This window comes from Eubalaena glacialis, chromosome 13 (assembly GCF_028564815.1).
Source record: "Eubalaena glacialis isolate mEubGla1 chromosome 13, mEubGla1.1.hap2.+ XY, whole genome shotgun sequence".
NCBI lineage: Eukaryota > Metazoa > Chordata > Mammalia > Artiodactyla > Balaenidae > Eubalaena > Eubalaena glacialis.
This window is the reverse complement of record NC_083728.1, coordinates 93,315,931-93,342,856: the sequence shown is the minus strand read 5'-3', so window position 1 is coordinate 93,342,856 and position 26,926 is coordinate 93,315,931. Positions and strand designations below refer to the sequence as shown.

The following is a 26,926-nucleotide window of genomic DNA, read 5'->3' as shown; positions in this document are numbered from 1 at the left end:
CGGGGAGCAGGGTTTGGCTTCCCTTTTGAAAGGAGTGTTGAAGGATTTATGAACCTATCCCAAATGTACTTTCACCCTCACTTCTGTGATGTTTTGATTCTTGAAAGTTGTTCCCACCGCACTGTATGTAATTCTAAGACAGTAAGAATCATAATTCCTTCCTCACCACTGTATCCCTCCCCACACAAGAGCCTCTCACTCAGGCCCTGACATACTCTGAACGTTAATCACAGCACTCCTCAGACTTTGGAGGGTGGAAGAACTGCTGATGGTCTTGGTGTTCTCGCTAGAACACTTGTGAGATGTAGTTTGAAAATATACATTTTTTTTTGCATCGTGAGCACATTCATAATTTTACCTGCAGAATAGGATATGACAAGTCCCTTCTCTGGGAAACAGTAATGAGTGGCTACTATTTACAACACCTGCATGCTGGAGAAGTCTTCCCTAAGAAACATGTAGCTGCCAGACTCAAGTCAGCTATTTTCAAGCTTTTCTGTGAATATCCACTTCTTATTCATTGATTTGTCACCCATAGCACCTTCTAGAAGAAAACGGCTGGCAGAGCCCAACGATCTATGAAAACTGCAGATGAAGCTAGAAATTAGGAGGATAACTTTGACAGCCAGGAAAATTAGTTTGCCTTTGGGAAGCTGGTCCACGGGCCACGCACATAAAACGGGCTACCCCTCATTTTACAGGTGGGGAAACTGAGGCAGAGAGGCCAAGGGGCCTGCCCACAGTTACAAAGCTGAAAGGAAGACGGGGAGGATTCAAACCCAGAGGTAGGCAACCTAAGAACACTGGTTCTTTTCTTTTTTTCCTTTCCACTGTGGTAAAATATACCCAACATTCCATTTACAACTTTAGCCGTTTTTCAGTGTAGAGTCCAGAGGCATTAAGTACACTCACACTGTTGTGCAACCGTCACCCACTATCCATCCTCCCAAACCGAAACTCTGTCCCCATTAAATCCTAACGCCCATTGCCCCTCCCCCAGCAGCCACCGCGTTCTTTTTTAGAAAGATTAGAGCACTTACACTGAGTGGTGGCCCTCATGCTGGGCAAAAAACAAAATACAAACACAGAATACCTTCCGGACGGAGCAAACCCAAGCCAGAGTCGCTGCGCCCCTGCGGCTCAGGTACTGCGGCACCTCGGAGCGCAGGCCACGCCGGCCACGCCCTCCCGCCCTGCCCCCGTGGCTGGCCACACCCCTCTCCACGCGCCCGCGGCTGGCCCCGCCCCCCCGCCCCGCCCCCGTGGCCGGCACGCTCGCGCGTCTGGGGGCGGAGGCCCGCGCGGGCCGAACCACAGTGACCATCAGAATGGGGAAAGGCGGAATTACAGCCGCCGCGGTGAGCTTGGGCGTAAGTGATTAAAGCAACTCTCATTCCTTTTTGTATTGCGCCAGGCAGTCGTCCCTCTAGTAGCCTTAGCCTTCTCTGGCTCTCCAGGAATTCCGTTTGTATTTTGGAATCGTCCATTCTTTTGCCCAGTCAGTAGACGAGTCTAAAAACCGACATGTGGAGGGGGAACTTAGTAACGTAAGTTGAAATATTTGGTGAAAGGCTAAGACATCCTAACCAAAATAGTTTGTTGAACTTACAGTTTCCTCTAGTATCAATTTTTAAGTAAATGATATTCTCACGCACTTCCGTGTACTGAGATGATTTCTGGTACCTCCCTGCGGCTTCACAAATAGTTTATTCCTTTCCCGCAGGGCCCGACGGGAGAAGGAAGGGAGTGGCTGCCATGTTGGACGGAACCATCTGCTACTTTAGATGGGGTAGCCTAGTTCCCAAATAGTTTGTAAATTGACCGAAGCACGTGCGGTGATTAGAGTGGAGCACGCACTTGTCACAGGGGCGCTGTCGGAATCCCTGGTGGGCATATTTCTGCCCTGTGAGCTCTTCCGGGCGCGCGGGGCTGCAGCAAGGCATGGGCGCCCCCCTATCCCCGTGGGCGCCCCGCCGCACGCACATGGCCCGGCGGTAGGCGCGCGGTGCGGCCTGGGAGAGTCGGAAGCGCGGCGAGGCCCGGCGAGGCAGCAGGGAAGGGCCATGCAGGACGCGGAGAACGTGGCGGCGCCCGAGGCGGCCGAGCAGCGGGCCGAGACCGGGCAGCAGCAGCCGACCGCCGAGCCGCCGCCGGGGGAGGAGCCGGCGCGGCCCGGCGCGCAGGAGGCGGCGGGCGGCGAGGACGAGGAGGCTGAGCCGGGGCCTGATGTGCCGGCCGAGCCCGCGGCGGACGAGGAGGAGGCCGGCGCGACCCACGGCGTGTCCCCGCCGCCGCCCGAGGATTCCCCCACCCCGGCCGCGGACGAGGCCCCGGCGGGGCAGGCGCGGGACGCTGCGTCAGAGACCGGGTCCGAGGGGTCGAGCGGGGAGCCGGGCGGTGCGGCGGAGAACGGCGGCGCGGACGAGCCCTCCTTCAGCGACCCCGAGGACTTCGTGGAGGACGTGAGCGAGGAAGGTGAGGCGGCGGGGCCGGTCTGCGCCAAAGTTCCCGATCCTCGAACGCGGGAGGGGTGCCCGCCCTCTGCCTGTCGCCCCCACATAGGGAAGGTTTCCGTGAGCGCCTGGATTTTGTTTTCTCCAGAAGAAGAGGAGGGCAGGGTGGTGACAACTTGGGGAGCCAGCCACTGGCACTGCAGCCTGGAGTTTGGAGGGTGATGAGGGCAGACGGCGTGCACGCGGGAGCCGTGGCCGAGTGTGCAGCGGTGTGGCCGTTAGGGTCGAGCCGAGCAGGACACTCCATGTGCTGCACGGTCTCGGGTGACAGTTCTTCGTCTGCAGTCTGGGTGCCCCGAGTGACCCGCCAGACTTGTCAAAGGCCTGAGACTGACTCGATGCCGACTCCTTAGGGGTGGATGGACGCTGTCCCTCGGGAGTGGGAAGAGCAGGGTGGCCAAGCTGGGTTCCTTTGCCCCCGCTGTCCCACAGGAGCGTCTACCCCCAGAGAGTTCCTTAGGAGGACAGTTCGAGGCCGGCTCTACCCGATTCCTCCTGTTTGCGTCTCTCTTTTCCTAAGTCTGTAGGCATACCATCATCCGTCTGTTGGCAAATAATTTTCTTGAGTTGTAGGATTGATTATCGCTTACTTTGCCTTACTTTTTGCCTTGGTTCGACTTACGTGCATTATTTCTGCTTTGTGCCTGAGAGAGCCTGTCTCCTAAGGTGACTTCTGATGATGGCTGATCTCATTTGTTTTTATGTTTGTTTTTAGCCATTTTACCTCTTCAGGCTGGGAGCACATCAGTGGATTCCTCTGCATATTGACCACCTTATAATAAAATGGGAAAAATGAATTAGACACCATAGAGGTAGCCAACTATACACCAGGAAGATGTTGCCACTTAAAGTTAGATTTTTTGGAGATGGGTGTGATCTCTCTGAGAATGAGTCAGAGTAATAAAGGATATCATAAAATGAAAAAGAAGGTTTAGAGAAACAACACAGAGTTGTTTGACTTTGAAAGATAATTTTATTTATTTTTAAAATTTTTATCAAATGCTTTTGGTTTTTTTTCCTTCCAGTTTTACTGAGGTATAATTGATGTACAGCACTGTATACGTTTGAAGTGTGCTGCATAATGATTTGACTTATTTGAAACATCATTTTAAAGGGCTACCTGTTATTGTCACTGTTGTCTTATACTTTATTTCATGAGACAAAAAACATTTCAGCGTGAAAAGCAGGAAGGGCTCCACAAGCTAGTGAGGACCTGGGAGCCCCTGATCCAGTCAAAGCCCTTCACCTGTAAGAAAATGTGTTCCTTGTGGAGTAGGTTGCTGGGAATTGACAGAGAGGCTGTGTTTCTGGGCTCACCCCCTTTCCCCTACCCCCCAGCCTAGACCAGTGTTCTTTTCTTACAACACCAATTTATCTTCTATTTTAAAATTTGAGTTTTGATTTTAAAGCCTATTTTGAGCCCTTAGGTATTTATTCACGACTGGTTTTTTTGTTGTTGTTGTTATAAATTTTATTTATTTATTTATTTATTTATTTTTGGCTGTGCTGGGTCTTCGTTTCTGTGCGAGGGCTTTCTCTAGTTGCGGCAAGCGGGGGCCACTCTTCATCGCGGTGCGCGGGCCTCTCACTGTCGCGGCCTCTCTTGTTGCGGAGCACAGGCTCCAGACACGCAGGCTCAGTAGTTGTGGCTCACGGGCCCAGTTGCTCCATGGCACGTGGGATCTTCCCAGACCAGGGCTCGAACCCGTGTCCCCTGCATTGGCAGGCAGATTCTCAACCACTGCGCCACCAGGGAAGACCCACAACTGATTTTTTTTAAGCATTATTTGAGCACACCTAATTTACACAAGATTTCTAGTATGTGACTTCCGATGTGTGACAAAGGATACTGACATGAGCACAGGCCAGCCAGGCTAGGTGACTGCTGGGAGGGCCTTTGGAAGCCCTTGTGATCCTGATATTTCGCCAGAGTGACCTGTGAGGCTCCTGGTCCTAAGGAACAGAAACTGAGCAAGCTGTCAGTTTTCTTGAGGCCAGTAGCTCACGTGTGTTTTCTGGTTCATGAGAACTGCCCTGTAGGGTCAGAAAGTGATGCTCAAGATGCTGGTTGTTTTGAAAATGGGCTGAGTCTCGTGATGAGCCCTCTCGTAGGTGCCGCAGCCCCAGTGCCGTTGTCTTGCCTCCTTCCTCTTTGAGACAGGTGAACTCTCACACAGTTGCATCTTTTATTTTTTTAATTAATTAATTAATTTTATTTTTGGCTGCGTTGGGTCTTCGTTGCTGCACGCGGGCTTTCTCTAGTTGCGGCGAGCCGGGGCTACTCTTCGTTGCGGCGCGCGGGCTTCTCGTTGTGGTGGCTCCTCTTGCTGCGGAGCACAGGCTCTAGGTGCGCGGGCTTCAAGTAGTTGTGGCACGCGGGCTCAGTAGTTGTGGCTCACGGGTTCTAGCGCGCAGGCTCAGTAGTTCTGGTGCACAGGCTTAGTTGCTCTGCGGCATGTGGGATCTTCCCGGACCAGGGCTCGAACCCATGTCCCCTGCATTGGCAGGCGGAGTCTCAACCTCTGTGCCACTAGGGAAGCCTGCACAGTTGCACGTTAATCAGTTTAATTTTTCAACTGCCTTTGGTGCTTGGCCAAGCAAATATGTGATAACGGTTTTAACTAAGTGTCTTCTTTGCTACTTAGTCTTGAGAACTGTTTCTTTATTCCCTGGAGTCAGAGTGGGAATCTGACTGCGTGGGCTGGTAATGATGAAGGAAATGTGTTTCTTCTTGTGTAGTTACTACTCTTATTCCCTTAAGTGTGTGTGGGTGGGTTCTTATAAACCAGACACAGTTTGTATAAAAGCTGAGCTTTTTGTGGTAAACTTTGTAAATTTGGATCAGGCTTAACAGGTCTTGTAATTGTTTGGTAAGTCAGCTTTAAAAGTAACCCAAGGATTTGACTGCAGTCTCTGTAGGAAAGATGCGATGACCTAATCTGCCTCTTTCCTTCTTTTTCCGTTTTGCTTGGCCTCAATTTTAGCTTCATTGAAATTTAACTGGCAATTTTTTTATCCAAGGTAACATTTTCAGTATCATTCGTTAAAGGTGTTGAAGTTTAATTAGAGATAGTTTATAACAGGGCTTGCCTCTGGAAATTAAAGGACTTTTTTTTCTTTTTTGAAGACCTTTTAACTTTTTTCAACACAAAAGTGAAGAAAATTCATCTTAAGTTTTGAAAATGAAATACAACAAAGAATATTTTCTGACATGTGTCCTATATAGCATGTTGAAATGCTTGAGTATAGTGCAGAAATTAGAGTGATAATTAGGTTCCAGAACACATAGATACCTGAGTAACAAGCCATTGTTCTTCAGCTGTTGTTTAAAAATTACCTTGTACACTCATTTTGCCTGTACAGACAGTCCCCACGTTGTGATGGTTTGAATTACAGTGGTATGTAAGTGGGTTTATCAGGAAGGAACCCCACTGTAAATCAGGAAGGTCTGTATGACCAGTGTAGCTTCGTGTAATGAGTATGCTTTGATGGCAGCCTTAAAGATGCCCTTCTGTTCTCGCTCCTAACACAGTGCCTTGGAATCTTACAGCTTTCTAGACAAGCTGGCTAACTAATTGGGATTAGGATTCGTACAGAATTTGTGTTAAAAAGAGGAGGATTTGCTTTTTTCGTCTGATACTCCATTTGCCCTCCGAGAGCCCATCTGCAGCAACCAGTCCAGCGTTTCTGTTGGTGCTGGGGCGTTACGGTCAAAAGGACTTCAAGCCTGAGACAGGCCTCTGATAAGACAGCAGCAGGCAGCCCCCAGATGACATTGAATCGCCCAGAAAACAGTAGGCCTCCAGTTGGCTTCCCAGACCTGTTTGCATTGATTCCTCTGTGTTTCTTTTTCCTAATTCGTTTTACACCTATCTTTTCTTCTTTTTCTCTTACTCTTGCTGACCATTTTATGGAAATGAAGCAATTCTGAGAGGTTTGAACACTTAAGATTTGGGTTCTTTGATCTTAATTTTAAAAGCGGGTGGCATGAACATAATAGGTTTTGAGCTTTGAAGTTACGAGAGTAAGTTGACGTTGCTTACTGTGTTCCAAGCACTGTTCGAAGCATTTACAATTTAAGGTCTGAATGGCTGGTGTCTCCCGGTGATACTGCGAGGTATTTCGTCGAACTGGAGACACCGTCGTCGGTAAGATGCATCACTGTTTGCTCGCTTTCATGAGCTTCTCTAGCCTGTAGTCACCTGGTTGAAGAGCCAGTCTCGGTCCCGTGTGGTTTGCGAACAAGGCTGTTTTACGCAACGAGTATAGGGTGACGAGTTCGTTTTGTTGTAAACTGAAGGCAGTGCCTGGGGGTGGATTTGTAGTAGAGGCGGGTCAGAGAAGGCCATTCCCTGGCTTACTTCGGGTTTTTTCTGATTTCTGGTGAAAGGCCATCCTCTTTTTTGCCTTCTTCATTATTAAAACCTCTTTGAAAAGATTCATTTAAAATCTTCCATTATTGCCAGACGTCAGTTGACATATCTTGACTGTCAGTGGGAGTGTAAAGAGTTACAATATTTCTAATTCTTTCAAGTTTAAATTTTGAGTCAAGCCAGGGCTCTGATTTCTTTTGCTCACAGTGAAAGCATTTAGATTATTCACTTTTTGCTTTTTGGAAACTTGTTCAGTGTGCTAACCTAGTGCATTAACTTGGTCAAAAAAAGTCATTCGACAAATCTTTCACTTGTACAGAATTACTGGGCGATATACTCAAAGATCGGCCACAGGAAGCAGATGGAATCGATTCCGTGATTGTGGTCGACAATGTTCCTCAAGTGGGACCTGACCGTCTGGAGAAACTCAAAAACGTCATCCATAAGATCTTTTCCAAGTTTGGGAAAATCACAAATGATTTTTATCCAGAGGAGGATGGAAGGACAAAAGGGTGAGTCATGTTCTCCAGCACGGAAGTGTCACTTGTGTTTTCTTGGTAGCTGACAGACACCGTGAAGATGATCGTGTGCTCAGGAGCTCACTGTGAATGCGGGAGCGTGGCCTCACTTTGGCACTTTGGCCACGTTTATCCAGGCCGCCCTCGGCTGGCAGCTCTGTGGAGCAGTGATTTGGTCCTTGGGGTCATTGGAGGGAGGGCGAAGGAGATGCAGTGTGGTTCTTGAATTAGGTATTGTAAGGTGGCTGCTATGCTTTTAAGAAATAAGACCTTGATCTCTTCGTCACTGAACAGTTATTGACACAATATACATTCTGGGTAAAGGGACCAACAGATCTGAAAGTTGGCGAGATTTCAGGAAAATCTGACATGGTATTTTATTGATTCTAAGATGTGCTTTTTTCCCACATTTATCATCTCTGAAATGGAGATACTTCTTAGAATCTAGGGGACATTGTGTCATTCCATAGTAACTTTTTTGTGGCATCACCTAAAATATTGTATCTTTTATTTATTTTTAAATTTATTTATTTATTTATCTTTGGCTGCATTGGGTCTTCGTTGTTGCGCGCAGGCTTTCTCTAGTTGCAGCGAGCAGGGGCTACTCTTTGTTGCGGTGCGCGGGCTTCTTATTGCGGTGGCTTCTCTTGTTGCATAGCACGGGCTCTAGGCACGTGGGCTCAGTAGTTGGCTCAGTAGTTGTGGCACGCGGGCTCAGTAGTTGTGGCTCATGGGCTCTAGAGCGCAGTCTCAGTAATTGTGGCGCACGGGCTTAGTTGCGCCACGGCATGTGGGATCTTCCCGGACCAGGGCTCGAACCCATGTCCTCCGCATTGGCAGGCGGATTCTTAACCACTGCACCACCAGAGAAGTCCCTGTATCTTTTTAAAATGGAAGCATGAGGTATGTGTCTTGCAGTTTGCTTTTTAAGTTCAATGTTAGGTTTTTTGTGTTGGTAAGTGTAATTCTAGTTTCTTCCTTGTAAATGCTCTGTGCTCTGTCATATCATATGATAGTTTGTCTGTTTTCCTATGGATTGACAGTGTTTTGAACAGCAGTTAGGAACAGCCTAACAGTCTGTCCTCTTCTGAGCACAAGAGAGGGTTTGGGCTGCATGAAGTGTCCCTCTTCAGTGCCACTGGCCAATCCCAAATTATGCCTGAGTGTCGTGACCAGTTTACATTCGACCAGCAGTAATGAAAGTTCTGTTTGTTGCTCCACAAACTTGTCAGACTTTCACCATTAAAATTTCATAAAAATATCAGCCTCTGGGTACAAGCAAAATTGTCTTTTATGGGACAAGAATGAGAAGGTGGTATAAACTTAATTTTTTTAAATTTCAAATTTTGGAAACTACCTAGAATAGTTTTAATTTCTTAAAAAATTATCACATGCAGGTAATGCTTCATACTTTTTTTATTTCAGGAACTAGGTGGAAGGATAACCTTTTTTTGAGCAGTTGCTTGTGTTATTTTTGTTAAAATGAAACATTCTCTGAGAGCCTTTGTAATTTTGCCTGTGATACACAGTATTAGACCACCCATGTTTTTTTAAACAGTTTTGTTGAAAGGTACTTGACACAGAGTAAAATCGGATAGTTCTAAAGTGTACAATTTTATAAGTTTTGGTGTATGTGTACACCCATAAAACCATTATCATAGTCAAGGTAATGGACGTTTTGGTTAATTAGCTTTTCTATAATTTCTGATCGTGTACTTAGAGACTTTGGATCTTTGCTAGGATTTTGTTCACATTTAGAACTGTCCTGCTAGTGATCTGACTGCCTCCGGGACATGGCAGGAAGACAGGTCTCGGATACCCGTGGTGGGTACGAGCCCTGTGGAAGTCTGGGTGTGTGGAGCGTGCCCTGCCTGATCTTCAAGTCCGCACTTGTGCAAGTTGCCCTCTTTCTCAATTCAGGTATATTTTCCTGGAATATGCATCCCCTGCCCATGCTTTGGATGCTGTGAAAAATGCCGATGGCTACAAGCTCGACAAGCAGCACACATTCAGAGTCAACCTCTTCACTGATTTTGACAAGTGAGTTCTGACTCAGCCCAGGAGAACCTGGGCATTTTCCTGAGCGTGAATGGCCAGCCGTTTCTGCCCCGGGGGGCAGTGGGTGCTTAGTGGCCTTTTAGGTAGCTGCATTCTCCCGTCAGACCACTGCAGGACCATTTCACGTCCCTGGCCAGTAGCACCCCCTGACCACCAGCATCCCCTCACCGGTTATGACCAATCAAAACCTTGTCCTTTCCCTCTGCGGGGAGGGCAGGGGTGCAGTAGTGCCTGTGGTTGAGAGCCACTCAGCCCTGTGGTAATCGTCATCGTGTTGCTACTCTTCCAGGTACATGACTATCAGTGATGAGTGGGATATTCCAGAGAAACAACCTTTCAAAGACCTGGTATGCTGTATAAAATCTATACGTAACTGGAAGAAGTGGTGGCTAGCCTCTTGGCTTGAAGTGATGTATTCCTCAGGAGTTAAAGCTGCTGACTGAACTGGTCAAATCTCTTAAGAGCAACAGTTATGAATAAGTATTCTTTGGTTAAAATTAATGAAGTGTAATATATTCCTTGCCTTTGGTTCTGTTTCTAGGGAAACTTACGTTATTGGCTTGAAGAGGCGGAATGCAGAGATCAGTACAGTGTGATATTTGAGAGTGGAGACCGCACTTCCATATTCTGGAATGACGTAAAGGATCCGGTCTCCATTGAAGAGAGAGCGGTGGGTATTTGCTGCCATGTGGGGGCTTGCCTCGTGTTTCCGTAGCAAAGAGGAGCTTGGTGGGAATTCCCTGGCAGTCCAGTGGTTAGGACTTGCGCTTTCACTGCCAAGGGCCCGAGTTTGATCCCTGGTCAGGGAACTAAGATCCCAAAAGCCACACGGCAAAAGAGAAGAGGAGCTTGGTATAAGAGCAGGTGAAGTGTCACGTGCTTTGAGGTTACGCCTCTGAGAACAACTTTTATTCTTCCAGCTTTGAAAGGCGCCCTAAGAAGTGGATAGGCTTCTTGTGTTTTTAGCCTAAAGTTTGAGGAGTATATTTGTTGTAGACTTTGGACTCTTTGTGTTCGGCTTTTTGTTGTGTTAACATCAGCACTGATTTTTTCCACAGAGATGGACAGAGACGTATGTGCGTTGGTCTCCTAAGGGCACCTACCTGGCGACCTTTCATCAGCGAGGCATTGCTCTTTGGGGGGGAGAAAAATTCAAACAAATTCAGAGATTCAGCCACCAAGGGGTTCAGCTTATTGATTTCTCACCTTGTGAAAGGTAAGCTGTTTGAAAATTGCAAATGGAGTCATGCCAGCCTTCTAGGGATAATTTTTTAAAGCTTTATTTTGCAGTAATTTTAAAGTTAAAATAGAAACATTATAGGAAGAGTCCAAAGGACTCCCGTGTGCTCTTTACCGTGAGTCTCTAGTTACTATTTTGTTGCACTTGCTTTATCGTTTTCTTTCTCCACACATATGCATAAACTACATCTTCTTGCATAAGGGACTTGAGTATCTGCTGACTTTGGTATCGACCGCGGGGTGGGGAGGCCTGGAACCAGTCCCCTGTGGATACTGCACGTGACCATCTGTTCTCTTTACCTTGTCTTAATTAAAATCCAAGGAAGAGAAAGTATGAGAATTCCACATCTCTCATTCCGCTCGTGCACACAGCCGACGTTTGTTTGGAATCTGTTGGATCATTCCTTGTCCTGATTTTATCAGGGAAACATTTTTTTTTAAACACCTTTATTGAAGTATAATTGCTTTACTCAGGGAAACATCTTGAGGTGACCCTTGGAGCACCCTGGTGCCGAGCGGGACTGAATGGTCTGTGCCACGGTGGTTCTGCTCCGTATTTCGAGTGGGGTCTCCAGGCGGGAGGACGTGGTCGGGGGAGCCTGGAGTTTGGAGAAAGTGCTACTTACACGAGTCTTGGCTGCTGTTCTGGCAGCCTCACTTGTGCCTGGAGTCACCTTCTGGAGCGGAAGCTTGGCCACGTCCACTGCAGCGTGGACAGGTCCTTGCCACACCCACACAACTGTGACCTTCACATGAGAGGAGGTGGAAGTGTGCAGGAGATGAGTAGGTGTCCCCTCTGTTGCAGATACCTGGTGACTTTTAGCCCCCTGATGGACACTCAGGATGACCCTCAGGCCATCATCATCTGGGACATCCTTACCGGGCAGAAGAAGAGAGGTTTTCACTGTGAAAGCTCAGCCCATTGGCCTATTTTTAAGTAAGTGGACCCATGGTAGCCAGTGGTGACCTCTTTGTGGCCTTTTCTTCGTCGATGAGTCTGGCACTTTTCTTCTTTGTAGGTGGAGCCATGATGGTAAATTCTTTGCCAGAATGACACTCGATACTCTCAGTATCTATGAAACTCCTGTAAGTGATTTATTTGATTATCTGCAAGTGAGCTGCCCCGTCAGTTGCTTGTCAGCTGCAGTACCTGCTCGAGGATGCAGTGCTTTCCCTTAATTTGTGGTGCAGCCAAAAGGGAGAGAGACTAGTTCTGTGCCTTTCAGTTGCTCGGGTCCTGGATTTGGGTCTTTAATCCGCCAGCCCCCGCTTCTGCCGCTGCAAGGGGTTAAGGGTGGGAGTGGGTGAAATGGGCTCTGGAAATATGTACTTTGCTGCTGTGGGCGAGTTGCTTCATTGTTGATCTGTCGCCCTCTGCTTACACCGCTCCCTCGGCAGGCTCACGTTGTAAAAGATTGTACGTACCACTGAGACATGGGCTTGGTTTAACTCCACTGTAACCTTGCTTTTCCGCAGTCTATGGGTCTTTTGGACAAGAAGAGCTTGAAGATCTCTGGCATAAAGTAAGCGACTCTCTCAGCCTGTGGTTTTTGCCTCCCTCCTCTAGCACTTGGCTCCTGCGCAGTTGGAGAAAATGCTGGTGCTTTTGTCACCCTGGCACAAGGGTGTCACTTGTGCCTGCCACCGCGCACTGTGTGTTAGCGGCCCCCATCAGCGTTCCCCGTTCGTGCTCGTAGGGGCATCTTGAGGGCCTGCTTCCTTTCGCGTTTCTGCCTTGGAACCAGAGACTTGGGGGCGCAGTCTTTGAGGAAGAGGGGTCTCCACTTAGTTGAAAGTCTCTGTGTCTCTCTGGTGGTCTGTGCCATGGGGTTTGCGTGGCCTCAGTGGTTTTCTCTGTCAATGAGGAGGCACGTTTTTATTTACCTGAAATCTCCGGGGGCAGTGAAGTATCAGCAGTGCAAGGACATTCACGCTTCTTATTATTTTTATGTTTACATTCTTGGGCAAAATGATGGCTTATAATTAAAAGTAAAACTGGGAATTAATTCTCAGTAAAATGCAAAAGTAAAGGTACTCTTCACAGATACGAACTCATGGATTGTTTGTTACAGCACTTCTTAGTGTAACTTTTGCAGTAGAGAGAATTGCCCTAATTCTTCTTTAATCCTCTTATATTTTTTGATTTGGGGTTTTCCCCCTTTAGCCCCTTAGTGAATCTTCAGAAATCATGTAGCTGGGTCCATCAGCCTAAAGTTTATTTTACTTGCCTTGTGGTTAAGAGTTTGAGTGGGGTTTCAGAGCTTGGGGATTGAATCTCGTGACCCCTGTGTGACGGTAGGTGGTATTATCAGCACCCCTCTCTCTCCTCGCTGGCACAGTGTGTCTAGCAAAGCCCCCGAGTTGTTCTGGGGACGGAGCCCATGGTAGTGAGCGCTCAGTGAGTGCTGGCTGCTACGAGTGTTCTTGGGGTACATGCGCCACCGCTGAGCTTTTACGCAGAGAATGAGGTCTCTTGTTCTCTGCTCTCATCATTTCTTAGCCAGTCCTTGTAAGCATTTCATTCTCTTTGTTCTGCAGAGACTTCTCCTGGTCTCCCGGTGGTAACATAATAGCCTTTTGGGTGCCTGAAGATAAGGATATTCCAGCCAGGGTAACCCTGATGCAACTTCCTACCAGACAAGAGATCAGAGTTAGGAATCTATTTAATGTTGTGGATTGCAAGCTACATTGGCAGAAAAATGGAGATTACTTGTGTGTTAAAGTAGATAGGACTCCAAAAGGTACCCAGGTAAGTGGATGCCAGTGGGCAGGGGGCAGGGGTCATTCCTTCTACAGCTCAGTTCTGTTCGGGGGGTGTTAATGGATTTTTTGGTTCAAACTCATGACCTATTTTCACACCCACCTGACACCGAACGTTAGCTGGTGTGTCATAGCTAGAGGTGTTGTCACCTTCCAGCTGAGGAGTGTAATGTTTTTCTATACAACTTTGAGTGGGTGATAACCTTCACATAGTTTAGAGTTGACGTAGGTTAGCGTTCACAAGAGAACACAGGGAACTCTCTAGGCACCCACCTTCCTTTTCTGAAGGAGTTAAGATGAGTAGGTTGTTTTCTTTTAGATTTGCTCTTTAAACACAGGCTAGCATGGTTGACACAGTTCTGCAGCCAGACTTTCTGTTGGTTTGCATCAGTTAGTATTTAACTTATCCAAAAAATTGCGTGATTTTTTCCTTCTAATGGAAATATTTCTCTTCCTTTTACCAAAAAAAGGTTGTTTTAACTGTACAGTTACTGGACTTTATTGCATTCACACAGTTGTACACGTTACCACTGTCTTAGTTCCAGAACATTTCCATCACCCCCAAAAGGAACTCCACACCCATGAGCAGTCACCCCCATTCCTGACGTTCTCTAATGTGCTGTCTTGCTTCCTGTCTCTCTGGATTTCCCTATTCTGGACATTTCATATGAATGGAGTCATACACTCTGTGGCCTTTCGTATCTGGCTCCCGTCACTGCACGTTTGTTCCAGGCTCATCCAGGCTGTGCCGTGTGCCCGCCCCTCATGATACTTGTGGCTGAGCAGTGTTCACTGAATTGTATCATGTTTGTCCATTTAGCTGTTGGTGGACACTTGGGTAGTCGCCACCTTTTGGCTGTTGTGAGTAACGCAGCACCCGCTTTTACGTGAGTGCATCTTGAAACGCGCTGCAGGGCGCTCTGCTGTTTTGAAGTAGTTGGATCAGTCCTAGTCAGTGGACCTTTATGGCACCACAGCTGCAGTGTGTATTCTTGGACCTCTCTGTGCTGGAGATGACCTTTAGGGCAGGTCTTGAATAGAATCTGGGTTGGGGGCGGTGGGATCCATTTGTTCTCCAGAGACTGTACCAGTTTCTACCTCCGTCAGCTTTTTTTTTTTTTTTTTTTAAATAAATTTATTTATTTATTTATTTAGGTTGCGTTGGGTCTTCATTGCTGCGCGCGGGCTTTCTCTAGTTGTGGCGAGCGGGGGCTACTCTTCGTTGCGGTGGCTTCTCATTGCGGAGCACAGGCTCTAGACGTGGGCTTCAGTAGTTGCAGCACGCGGGCTCAGTAGTTGTGGCTCACGGGTTCCAGAGCACAGGCTCAGTAGTTGTGGCGCACGGGCTTAGTTGCTCCGCGGCATGTGGGATCTTCCCGGACCAGGGCTCGAACCCGTGTCCCCTGCATTGGCAGGCAGATTCTTAACCACTGTGCCACCAGGGAAGTCCCCCTCCATCAGCTTTTGAGAGTTACTGTTTCATCATTTTAATCACTACAGATATTCATACGTCTTTACCAGGTGTATATGTTTAATCTTTCATTAAATTCTTAAATTGTCCTTTCTGTCTTCCTCATGCTTTCAGTTTCCAGAATGTTACCCCTTTCCTTTTCTTTTTTTTACACAGGGTGTTGTCACAAATTTTGAAATTTTCCGAATGAGAGAAAAACAGGTGCCTGTCGATGTGGTCGAAATGAAAGGCAAGTCCCATTGTCGTCGTCCTGTGGTTGAGTTCACCTGTGTGCTGTCACGCGTACCCTTAAAGCTTCTGTGAATTCATGGCCCAGGTGGAGTGGCCGAGACTCGGAACCCTAGCACACAGTGAGCAGCATCTGGCTCTAAGTTACAAAGCACGCACGTGTTTAGGGTGTTCTTTGTCCTTTCCAGCTTCAGTCTCTTAGCTTTTCCAGTTGCCGAGTGAAGTGATGCCTCGTGTTTTCCCACACCACGCGATCTGCTTATATAGCAGAGGAACAGGGGTTCTCACCATTTTCCACACTTGGGAGAGAACGTGAAGGGCAGGTTTTCATCACATGCCCAGTGACGGCAGCCGAAGGACTCGTGCTCTTACATGTGAAAGTTCTCAGTTTAATAGAGGTGTTTTGTTTTTTTGGTGGGTTTCTTTGGACTCATGGAAACTTCAGGTGCTGTGTTTCTGTCTTTAGGTGGAAAATTTAGCCTGTATTTTCTGTTTTGCTGGGGAGAGGAGGAGGGGAAGGGGGTGAAGTGGCCGTGCTGCCTGGGTAGAGAGGTGCGTGAGCCCTTGTGTCCAGGGCCGCGGCGAGGAGGGTGAGGAGGGTTCGTCCACAGGCTGCACCGCACCCGGCCTGCCCCTCCCCGCCCCTGCGGCAGGACGTGGTGGGGGGGACGCAGGGTGGTGTCCCTGCTGGCCGGGCGGCTCCACGCAGGGGCAGTGCGCTGCCTTTGTTTCTGTGCTGCTCTCTGGTCCTTTGAATGAATTTAAGAATTTGGGGCATTTCTCTGGGTGAATAACTTTAACTGGTCAGGAACATTCTGTTCTAAGTGACCAAAAGGAGCTCACCCTTCTTCCCGATCTTAGAAACCATCATAGCCTTCGCCTGGGAGCCGAACGGGAATAAGTTTGCTGTGCTGCATGGGGAAGCTCCTCGGATATCGGTGTCTTTCTACCACGTGAAGAACAATGGCAAGATCGAGCTCATCAGTAAGTAGGCGGCTTGCGCCCCGACTCTCGGGACAGAGCTCGGTCGTCGCTCCGCGGAGAGCGCTCGGCGGGACAGGCACAGAGGGTCACGTGGGCTGGTGGCGGTGGTGATGGCCCCAGAGGGAGTTTGTCACAAAGGACGGGCCTTCTCTGCGCTCCCGCGGGGGCCCTTGAACCTCACTGTTCCGAAGTCCTGTCCTGTCCTCTCGTGGCTGCAGCTGCCCGCTCTGGGCTTGGGGTCACGTGCCCGCCCTCGGTCTGCTCCGCCTGGAAGCCCCTGCCCTCCCTCAGGACAGGCTCCCCGCCCAGCCCGGGTGCCACCGGGGCTCCCGCTCCTTGCTCTCCTGTCCTGCGGCCTCAGGGCCAAGCACGAGGCGGGTCCGCGTTTGTGGCGTCAGCATTTCTCTTTGTGAGGACTGAGGTGGGAGACCTCTTGCACCCACCTCAAGGGTGAGGCGCCCTCAGGCTCTGCTCGCCCCACGCTCCCCGAACCTCACACGGCTCCTTGCTGCAAAGGCAGGGGGGTTGTCCCAGTACCTGACAGGGACTCCTGTGCCCTGGGAAGAGCTTTTCCTGAGATATTTCTGTAAGAAATCAGGTTCACCTCCTGAAGTTTAGCAGTATTTGTGGTAGAATCATTTCGTGGTGTTATCAATTGGCTATCACAAAATTGACTGTGTTATTGATTCCCTTCCTTATGAAAGGAAGTAGGGGCAGCTGAAGACTTCATGGTTTCTCGTTACCAAGTAGGTTATAAAAGAGCAAGTACGCGAGCGCCTCTGCCTTCCGAGCGCTCCGCTCCCCTACCCTCCCGTGAAGGGTCCCTGTCGGGGTCGTCGCACGCACTTCCCGGCCTCCTCGTGACGGTGTTCTCTTTCCTTTGTCTCTGTCCGAGAATCCTGCCGCCCCCGGTCAGGGTGATGCTGCCTTCACCAGTCTCTCCCCCTCCACGCCCCCCCAGGGCGAGGACCTGCCTCTAGCCTTCAGGAAGGGAGTGGTTTGGAGAGATGACGGAGTTTAATAGTTTCTATTAGTTAAAAAGGTGTGTGAGTCACTAGAAGAGAGGATTTTTAGGCTTTTCGGGGTCGCACATCTCTCTGAGAATCTGATGAAAACTGTGGATTCCTCACCCTGGTGTTGAGTCCCTGTAGTAACACTAACCGTAAGCGGAGTCTTCTGTCCAGTTACGTTGTCAAGTACATTGTTTTGAACGTACAGTGTTATTTAAAATAGTATTGCAGCTTCAGAATCCCCCCCACCCCCTCTTAGTTTTTTTTTAACTTGGGTCATAATTTGAGGTGTACTTAAGGTGATTTTCTGACCTTGTTTTCACAGGTAGCAAACAGGTGTGGTACCTCCATAGAGTTGTGGTGTGTACACCCGTGGGGGGCGGCGAGAGCCCACTGCTGGTCCTTCCGTCTCTGCTGCAGGCTGACCTCTGACACTTTCTTTCCTTTCAGAGATGTTTGATAAACAGCAGGCCAACACCATCTTCTGGAGCCCCCAAGGACAGTTCGTTGTGTTGGCTGGTCTGCGGAGGTGGGTTTCTGTCTGATGCTGCGGGCTTTGGCTGTGGGCTGTGCAGAGACCCTGGCCCCCGGGCCCGCGCCCTGGTTCTGAAGGTAGCGATGCTGGCTCTGCGCAGATGCAGTGGACAGGTTCTCGCACAAAAGGGTCGGCCCAGTTTGGGTGAAGCGTTGTGTGGCGTCTCCATCCTGCTCCCGAGACGCAGGCCAAGACCAGGCAGATTAAAACAGCCTGCCCGCAGGCGCTTTCACTGCGGGCCTGGAGGACAGGTCTGCGTGGTTATGCAGGACCTCTTGCTGGCGATCCCGTTACCATGTGTAAGATCCGTGTCGCCTTGTAGGCAGGATGTTCAGTCAGGCCGTGAGCCCATCTTGTCCTCTGGTTGGTGTGACCACGAGGACCTGGGCGTTAACCTCCCTCGCTCCCCCTTAGTTGCTGTTCAGCAGGACGTGTGCAGTGCCCGCCTCTGAGCCAGCAGGACACCCCCGTCTCACCATAGGTGCTTCTTGCTGTGGCTTTGGAGGCTTGGCCTCAGACGGCCTTCCCTCTGAGAATAATCACAGCAGACACTACGGTGCTCGTGTGCCCTGTACGTCTTCAGTCACAACATCCTTACGAGGTCCTCGCAGTGATTATTTCCACGTCGGTGATGAGGTGGTGGTTAGGGGACCCCGGGCTCCCGAGTCTGGCCTGTACCCTCCCCCTGGAGCCGGGGGCGGGCGCACACACGGCTCCTGGCGAAGGCCCACCGTGCCGTCTGTTCCCCAGCATGAACGGCGCCTTGGCCTTCGTGGACGCTTCGGACTGTACGGTCATGAACATCGCGGAGCACTACATGGCCTCCGACGTCGAGTGGGACCCGACCGGGCGCTATGTCATCACGTCCGTGTCCTGGTGGAGCCACAAGGTACGGGGGCCCGGGGAGCCTCGGTGCCACGTGGACCGGGCCGTGGGGGAGCGCACCGAGCGTGGCATCGCATCACCTCCCCTCCTGCGGCTCTTCCCGGCGGGCGATGCGGTTCACCCACTTGCTGAGCTCCCGGGCCCGGCCCAGGCCGCCCAGAATCCCTCTCCCCAGAGCCCCGAGGGCAGCCAGCCTCCTCCACGAACAGGGCGGCGTTGCTTCATCTCTCTTCCTAAGCTAGAGCGCGTCTTAGTCGCTCCAGTCGGAGCCCGGGCCGCCCGCGTCTGCCGCCGCAGCCAGAGGGCTTGTAGAGTGGGAATCAGGTGGCACCGCTTCCCGACTCGGTTAGCACCCACCCACTGCACTGCAGGGCTAAACCAGGCTGCTCATTGGAGGGTGGGTCTCTTCTGGTTTGCACGTGGTTTCCCAGCACAGTATTTCCCTCTTGAGCAGTTCCTGGTTCGGACCGTCAGTACTTGGTCGCCCAGCCCGTTAGGTCCTCTGTGCAGCGGCCTCTGACGGCACAGCCTTTGGCTGTGCGCGTTTCCCGAGCCGAGGCCGCGCTGACCCCGAGCGCCCGTGCTCGCTCCCGCCTCGTGGCCTTTGCGTGCGTCCCCTTCCTGGAATGTCGTTCACGTGGGTGCTGTGCTTCCTGCCATTCAGGTGGCGTCAAGCGCGCATCCGCAGAGGCTCCCCTCCCCACCTGCTCCCTGCGTCCTCTCACCCCGCTGTATGTTTTCATGGTGCTCAACGGTACACGCTCGCCTTAGCCGTTGTTACGAGTTCCTTGTCCCCTTTTCCCGCTGGCATGGAACTTTGCAAGGACAAGGGCCTTTTCTCCTGTTCTGAGCTGTGTTCCCAGCATCTGAAACTGCTCAGCCTTCAGTCAGGATTTGCTATCTGAATTGGGCTGTGTGAAAACTTTTGCCGTTTCTGTTTTTAACTTCTTGAAAAGATCATCATCTCTGTCTTTAGCAAAAGATTTGCGGGTGTGTCAGCGGAAGTAGAAACAGGATTCTGTGATCGCAGGAGCAGGTGTGGACCGCCAGTGAGCGGGCTTCTCGGCCTGGGGCCTCCCTGAAAGGGCATGAAACTGTGTCTGTGCACAGGCACTTTTCTGGGGAGAGGACCCATTTCCTCTGGGGTCTCAGGAGAGATCCATAGCCTGAGAAATTTGTGGGGCTCAGAATTTGTGTCCGTACAAATCACGCTCTGTAGTGTCTTGTTCACAAGCTCAGTATTCTCACACTGGTGGTAAAACTTGCTGAGGACCCTACTTTGTCTTTACTGACTGTTTTTATTGATTGAGGTGTGGACAGTTGAACCAGCTCGTGCCTGTTTACAGACCCACTAGGGCAGTTCTGTTTAACGAAGTGATGAAGTTTTAGGAACGTGGGCTTTGCAGACGTCACTGGAAACTGTGTCTTGAGTAGTAATCCTTGCATTCGGAGCAGGATGTGTTGACCATGCCCGTGTCTAGTTTGTTCAGAGGTCCCCTCAGTGAGGCCTACCCTGACTTTACAATCCTTTTAGACGGCTGACCACGCGGTGTTAACTGCCCCCCGAGTGCTGGTCTGCAGCGGGAGTTCACCAGAGCGTAGATTGTGGCACTGCCTCCTTTATCCAGCTGCACCGTGTTTGGTGACGTGGTTGGTTTCTGCTCTGGCACACGTGCTTTGTTAGCCCTGTTCCTAGCTGCTGCACGCTGCGCTCTCCAGTCAGGTACATGATTCTAAGTGTCTCCCAAATACCAGCGACGTCGTTTGGCAGATGATCGGCTCTCGAACAGCTGTTGAACGAGATGGTTAGTTTTGTCACTCTGTCCACACTGCGGGCTCCAGGGCCTCTGCATCCTGGTGTAACCTGGTGCGGGGCAGCTCAGTGGGGCCTCTGCTCTCTTCCAGGTGGACAATGCCTATTGGCTGTGGACCTTCCAGGGCCGTCTCCTGCAGAAGAACAGCAAGGACCGCTTCTGCCAGCTGCTGTGGAGGCCTCGGCCCCCCACCCTCCTGAGCCAGGATCAGGTCAAGGTCTGGTCGTCCTCATCAGGTGTAGGGACGTGAGAGCAACTGACGCTGAAAGAAGCAGCTGCTGCTTCCTGTTAGCGTTAGGCTGATAATGAGTGAGGAGTAGAAGCGGGACGTTTATGGGGGACCCTGTGAAGAGACGCAAAACAATTCAAGAATCAAAAGGAAAAGAGTAGTTTCAGAGCGGAAACTTAGATTTTCAGGTTAAGGCCACGTCAGTACCGTTCCAGGGAGTTTGCACGAACTGGGGGGGGGATGAAAAAGATGGCAGGGGCGACTAAAAAGTCCTGATGGGATTTACGTAGTTATGGAGAAACACGCTGCTGGTATCAGGACGGAGCTGAGGGAGCGTGTAAATCCCAGGGAAGAAGGCAGGCCGCTGGCGTGCGGACGCTGCGTTTGAGCGCTCTCGGAGGCTGTGCTTTGCTCATCATCAAGGAGGTCGTTCCACGTTGGCAGCTCTGAGGGTTACATGTGTGGTTCTTGCTTCGAGTGTGTAGATCCTGAGTGCCTTGTCCTTGTTTCAGCAAATTAAAAAGGACCTGAAGAAATACTCCAAGATCTTTGAACAGAAGGATCGTTTGAGCCAATCGAAAGCCTCAAAGGTTAGCCGTGTCCCCAGGCCCGAGGGGGGCGCCACGGACCGTCCCCTCATGGCAGAGAAGGCCAGCGCCAGGCCATGGGGACAGACGGGCGGGGGCGGCTCTGTGCCACTGGGGCCCGACTGTGGCCCTCGGGTGGCTGGCTTTTCAGACACGGAAGGCGGGTGGTACGGGCCACGTTAGAGGCAGAAGGCAGCGAGCAAAGGTCCCACCTTTCCTGCCCCAAGAGTCTCTGTAGAGTCCTTACGTCAGTCATCCCGTCAGGTGGGCCTACTGCTGACCGTGTTTTCATTTTCATTTGGGTTGAGCAAAATTATGACAGTGATGAGAGTTGTTAGTTCTGTAAGTTCTCCGCAACTCTACCCACAGGAATTAGTGGAGAGAAGGCGAACCATGATGGAAGATTTCCGAAAATACCGGAAAATGGCTCAAGAACTCTATATGGAGCAGAAAAACGCACGGCTGGAATTGCGAGGAGGTAACTTTCTTAGCCAAAGATACGCTCTTCAAAGCGTACAGTTAAAGTGTTTTTCCCTTTTTTCATCTTAATTTCCCAGAGTTTTCAGAAAACATCAAGTGTTGCCTAAAGATTCTTAAAAAGAATCTTTCAAAGAAGATTGTGGCTTGCAGTATCTTAGTTCCCTGCCCAGGGATCGAACCCAGGCCCTGGCAGTGAGAGCACCGAGTCCTGAACACTGGACGCGAGGGAATTCTCTCTTTAAAAGTATCTTAAAGGGAATCTTTAAAAGACTCTAGAAAAGAACTGAGAGTTTCTTGCCACCTGCAGGTCAAGGCCATAGTCCTTTCTTCGCAGGGGACCTTGCTGTGTTCACACTGGCCTCTTGGCGGGTGCGGGACACGTGCGCGCGCGTGTGTGTGTGAGCGTGTTCCACGAGTTTTCGCCCCACATCTGCACACAGTGTGACACACGCACCCCTGCCGCCCCCTGCAGGTGTGGACACGGACGAGCTGGACAGCAACGTGGACGACTGGGAGGAGGAGACCATCGAGTTCTTTGTCACCGAAGAAATTATTCCACTTGGAAACCAGGAGTGATCCGAGAGCCCTGTGGTAAGACTTGAGACGGGGAGCACGTAGCGCCCTGTTGACTCTTCCTTCCTGCTCTGTTCTCCCGCAAGTCAGAAGGCAGCTCGTGTAAGGGGATGAGTGAAACCCAACTTCCTGTACTCGGGGTTAGCCACGTCCTTGCCTGTGAGCTGTGAGGGGTCCAGTGCAGACCCTGGGTGTCTGGAGCCTTTCGTCTGAGGGCTCTGGGCCTCAAGCTCCCGTAAAATCCAGCAGGGCTTGGCCATGGGTGAGAGGAGGGCCGGGGCAGACACTGGTGGTTGATGCCGGCGGAAGAGGAGGGAGGCTTTGCTGGGAGAGGGCCTCGGGGTGTCCAGCAGAAAGGTGGGTCTCACCAGCCGCAGCACCCGTCCTGGTCCGTCCCTGGTTGGTCAGAGACAGGAGCCTCCAAAATCCCGTCAGGTGCAGCCAGAACGCAGGCTTCAATAACAGAGAACAGACGTGGCGGCTCTGGACCTCAGAGCGGACGTGTGTGCGGGGAGAGGAGGTCCGGGCCTTCGTGTGCCTCGGGTGTCCGGCCGTGCTGCCTCCGCGGCAGGGAGAGCAGGGGTGGCGGCTCCCCCGTCCAGGCTGCTGCTGTGCATCTGCAGGCGTCGGACCGGCGTGGTCCCTCCTGCTTCCTAAGGGCGTGTGCCGTGCGCTCACCACGCGCGCTCACCTGGGGCCGAGGCCGCTGCTGACCGACCTGATGTAGTTCCCTTGTTACAGGACAGCGAGTGGACGGTGTCCCCTTGTTGCAGCGTCACCGTGTGTTGTGCTGGAACCGAGGTCATCCTTTTGCGGAAAGCCTGCCCACTCCTGACTTTTCACCTGCGCTTTCTCTTGCCCAGGCTGTGGCCGCGCCTGGGACTCGCCGTCTCCACACGTCGCTGTGCCTTTCAGCCCCTGGTACCCAGGGTGGGGGAGGTTTGCCGGCGCTGCTCTCGGTTTTCGCTCGCTGGGTTTCCAATCGCACCGAAGACTGGGCCCTGCCTCACGCGGCCAGCGCCGTCCACAGCCGCGCGGGGTCCCTCCAGGGCTCCCTGGCTGCCAGCAGGGAAGCCGCTTGGGGCACCAGCGCGTCCCCCGCCATTCAGGTTGTGACAGGTTCTCTCAACAGGCTGAACGTGGAAATAAAAGCAAACCTGTACGAAAAAGCTGTCTTTCTCCTGTCTTTGAACGTAGATAGCGGCCTTGACCTTCGTGCTTCTTCCGTCTGCCACAGTAGCAGCCGCCGCTGGGCTCAGTGCGTCCAGCGCTGCGCTCGAGAGGCAAGGAGGGGCCGTCAGCCTCCCTCGGGGTTTCCTTCTGCTTTGCAGCTGAGCTTTGAAAAGTGATGCATCAGCCCAAACACAGTTTCTTTTTCAATTTTTGTTTCCTGTGCTTGTCAGTTCACCTGATGAGAAAGAACCCTTTAGTCTTTTCCTCAGTTACACAGGTTTGAAGACTTACATTGACAGTTGTCACTTTAGCCACTAGTATGTGGTCCTGTTTGAATATTTAACTCTTTCCCCCGCGGAGGAGGGAGTGAGCAAATCCAGGTAACTCAGCTCGTTTTCACCTGCAGTGTCCTGCTGCCCTCGGTGCCTTGTGAAACGGCAGCTTCTTCCACCTCTGTCTCTTTCTCTCCTGGAACCTGAAGCTTAGTTTAAAAAGCAGCGAAGCACGGAACAGGTACACTTGGAGCTCACAGCCGTGATCTCTGTGTACAGTGGACAGACCTAAGACGACCTTGTGGGGCAGGAGACAGGCAGATGTCTGCCCCCGCAGCTCGGCCGGCTGGTGCGAAGCGGCCCCCGACCGGCATTGTCCCCGCTCCCTGGCCTCTCCTGTGGGAGCCGGGGCTTCGTGCTCTTCCTCTCTCCGGGGCCTGGGCTTTCTCTGCAGCCCCTCATCCTGCCGTGTAGCTCATCCTCGCGCCCCCTCGGAGTCACAGCAATTCCTGTTTCCTTTCACGTTCCTTAAACTTCACTGTGTCAAGACCTAGTTTTTCTAATTTCATGGCAGTAAGAAGGAAAAGGCACATGGTTCTATCATATTAACAGATTTTTAACAGAGCTTTTGAAAGATTAACTTTTCACTGTTTTAAACTGGCTAGTTGTAACTTTTACATAGTTTGTGAATAAAAATTTCTTAAGCAATTGCGCTTGTGTCACCTCTCTTTCTGTGAACTGGTGGCCCAGGGCCGGCCCTTTGTAGAGGAATTCCCCCCCCACCCTGTGGGGGAGGGGGCAGAGTGTCCCCAGCTCGGGCGTCGGGGTGGGCGCTGGGCTCCTGGCCACCCACGCGGGCCTGCCCTCCATCGTGTTCGGAGCAGGCAGGATGTGAGGGATCTGCCCTCGTGTCGGAACCCGGTGACGTGGGCTCTCCAGCAAGTTCCTGGTGGGTCAGCGGCCGGGCCTTTGGGGGGGAGCATGGATGTTACAGGGGCGCCCCTTCCCCGGCCTCGTTCGTGTGGCCAAGAAGTCCTGGAGCCCAGCACTGACCTGGGCGCGGCCAGCGCACTCCTGCCCGTGGACGACCAAGTGACCGGGTGTGGCCGCTCCCTGCTGCTGGGCTGGCCGCACTGAGAGCCGTGGCTGGGGTGAATGGGCCTCTGGGTCCTCTGCAGCTCGAACCATTACGTTGGGTTTCTCAGATCCGAACTTCATGGATCTGGTCTCTCCGTGATTTATATGAAAATGCAGCAGCCGTTTACTGCACCTACACCCACGCTGGCTCTCGTGGGCGGGAACAGTGCTGCTGTCACCTGGCACGCTGGTGAGCTGCGTGACTGGGCAGGTGCAGCCTGCTTGGTTCACGGTGTAGTGACTTCCCTGGAGACTGCGATGGAAAAGTTGAGCGCAGCATTTAAGTAGTAAATACGCCTGATGGTTAATGGGAGTCGGGCCCTGGGTTGTGGTGCAGACTGGCAGCGTGGGAAACGGGCTTAAAAACCATGTCCTAAAAGTCAAGAAAACCCGCGGGTCATTTCAAGTTTGCTTTAGAAATGTGTCTTTGGGGAGGAGTATTCCTAGGGGATTATTTCATCAAATGTTAGCTGGTGGCATGTGTCCCCCTTTGGTGGGGACAAGCCTCCAAGGCCAAGCCTGGTGGGTGCAGATCTCAGGCAGGTGCGCCTGCAGACCAGGTGAGGCATGTAGGAACCCTGGGGTTGCCATGGCGTTAGGCGAGGGGGCCCACCCGAACCACGTGGGCAGTCCCTGAGTTGCTGAGACACTTAAGGACCAGCTGGGCTCCTGGGGCCCTGCTGATGTCAGCGGGGCAGGGTGGGGCTGACAGGCAGACAGGTCTCTCCTGCCGGTATAGCAGGGAGCAAGGAGCTCGCGTCTCCAGCCAGCCAGCCCTCCCGCCCCACTGCCGGCCCCTCCCCGGCCCAGGGCAGCCCAGCCAAGAGGGAGGTGGAGCCCAAGGACCAGCGGCTCACGGGGAGGGTCCTCCTCCGCGTGCCTGGCCAGCACTCGGGCTGCGTGTCTCGGGCTGCCTGACCCGCTGCCCCCGGTGTCTGCTTGTCACAGGTCAGGTCTCTGTCATCAGCCCGGGTCCCCGTCCAGGGCTCTGCCCCTGCTCTGCTTAGCCTTCCCTCAGGGGACCTGGCGACCCCCTGCTCCCCACCTCCAGATGTTCCTTCACCCCTGCCCTCTGAATCTCACTCCCCAGGGAGCTCAGGGCCTGGGCCACAACCCCCGGATGGAGTGGTGTAGACACCCCCTACCCCGGCCCCATCAGGCCCCCCGAGGCCTGTCTCCTGGGTGACGTGGAAGCTCAGCTCATTAGACTGGGGTGAGCAGAGGCTAGGGACTTGCCCCTGACCTGTAGGCTGGTTACAGAGAGACCCTGTCGTGTCCCCGTCCCCGTTCAGGGAGAACTATAAGCTACCGTTTCTGCCAGGAGGAACTTTCCCATCTTGCAGATGAGAAAGCAGAGGCCCAGAAGCATTGTGCTGGCTTGCTGGCGGCTCACAGCTCATAGAGACTAAGGAGGATTCGAGGCCTGGGTCGGCGCGATCCCAGAGGGCCTCCTGTGGGACTCCCTTAGAACTGGGCTGGAGGTGGGGCAGAGAATGATGGGAAGCAGAGCCCAGGGGTTTTCTACTTAGAAAACCAACTTTTGCTCTGAAAGTGCTCACAGCCTGCGTGAAGGTTTGGGTCCCTCGGGTGGTGGGGTAAAGAAGGCGGGGTGAGGTGGTAGGACTCCTTAGCCGCTGTGTGACCTTGGGCAAGTTACTTCACCTCTCTGTGCCTCAGTCTCCCCAGTTCAGACTAAGGAGGGTGACCTGATCACAGAGCTCCTTTCAGCACCATCGTGAGCTGTGAACTGGAAGTCAGCACCCGGTGGGGCCTGGGGGTTCAGCGGCCTTAACTGCTTCACCAGGAGTGGGAGGCTCCTGGGAGGTGAGCGGGAGGTTGGGCGGGGGTCTCCGTGCCCTGGGAGGACTGGGAGGCAGCTGCCGCGGTGTCCCGCCAGCAGGTGGCGCTTCGGACCCGCCCGCTCAGCGACGCAGAACGCGAGGAAGGGGTCTCCGTCATCGCCCACAAGGCGGGGACCGGGTGGGGCTGTGTCACCGGGTCGCGGAGCTCGCCCGCGTGTGATCGCCTCCCTCCCTCCCTCCCTCCCTCCCTCCCTTGCGGAAAACTTATCAAAAGTGCTCACAGTG

General features: G+C 52.1%; 1 protein-coding gene across 4 annotated transcripts; it reads left to right on the top strand.

Moving 5' to 3' along the window:
* Positions 1-1,913: 1,913 nt before the first annotated feature.
* EIF3B (eukaryotic translation initiation factor 3 subunit B) lies at positions 1,914-24,410 on the top strand. 4 transcript variants are annotated; one of them, XM_061208092.1, is made up of 19 exons: positions 1,914-2,475; positions 7,206-7,398; positions 9,325-9,444; positions 9,752-9,809; positions 10,004-10,132; positions 10,521-10,678; positions 11,507-11,638; positions 11,721-11,787; positions 12,178-12,224; positions 13,240-13,450; positions 15,089-15,161; positions 16,022-16,144; positions 17,605-17,683; positions 18,440-18,578; positions 20,480-20,599; positions 21,130-21,207; positions 21,574-21,682; positions 22,157-22,275; positions 22,999-24,410. In XM_061208092.1, exons 1-18 carry the CDS (start codon positions 2,064-2,066, stop codon positions 22,258-22,260), a joined length of 2,352 nt encoding a protein of 783 aa, XP_061064075.1. In that variant the 5' UTR covers positions 1,914-2,063; the 3' UTR covers positions 22,261-22,275; positions 22,999-24,410. The 4 variants fall into 4 exon arrangements, with proteins under 4 accessions (XP_061064075.1, XP_061064074.1, XP_061064073.1 ...); XM_061208091.1 differs by having other exon boundaries at positions 20,480-20,605; positions 23,837-24,410; XM_061208090.1 differs by having other exon boundaries at positions 20,480-20,605; positions 22,985-24,410.
* The last annotated feature ends 2,516 nt before the right edge of the window (positions 24,411-26,926 follow it).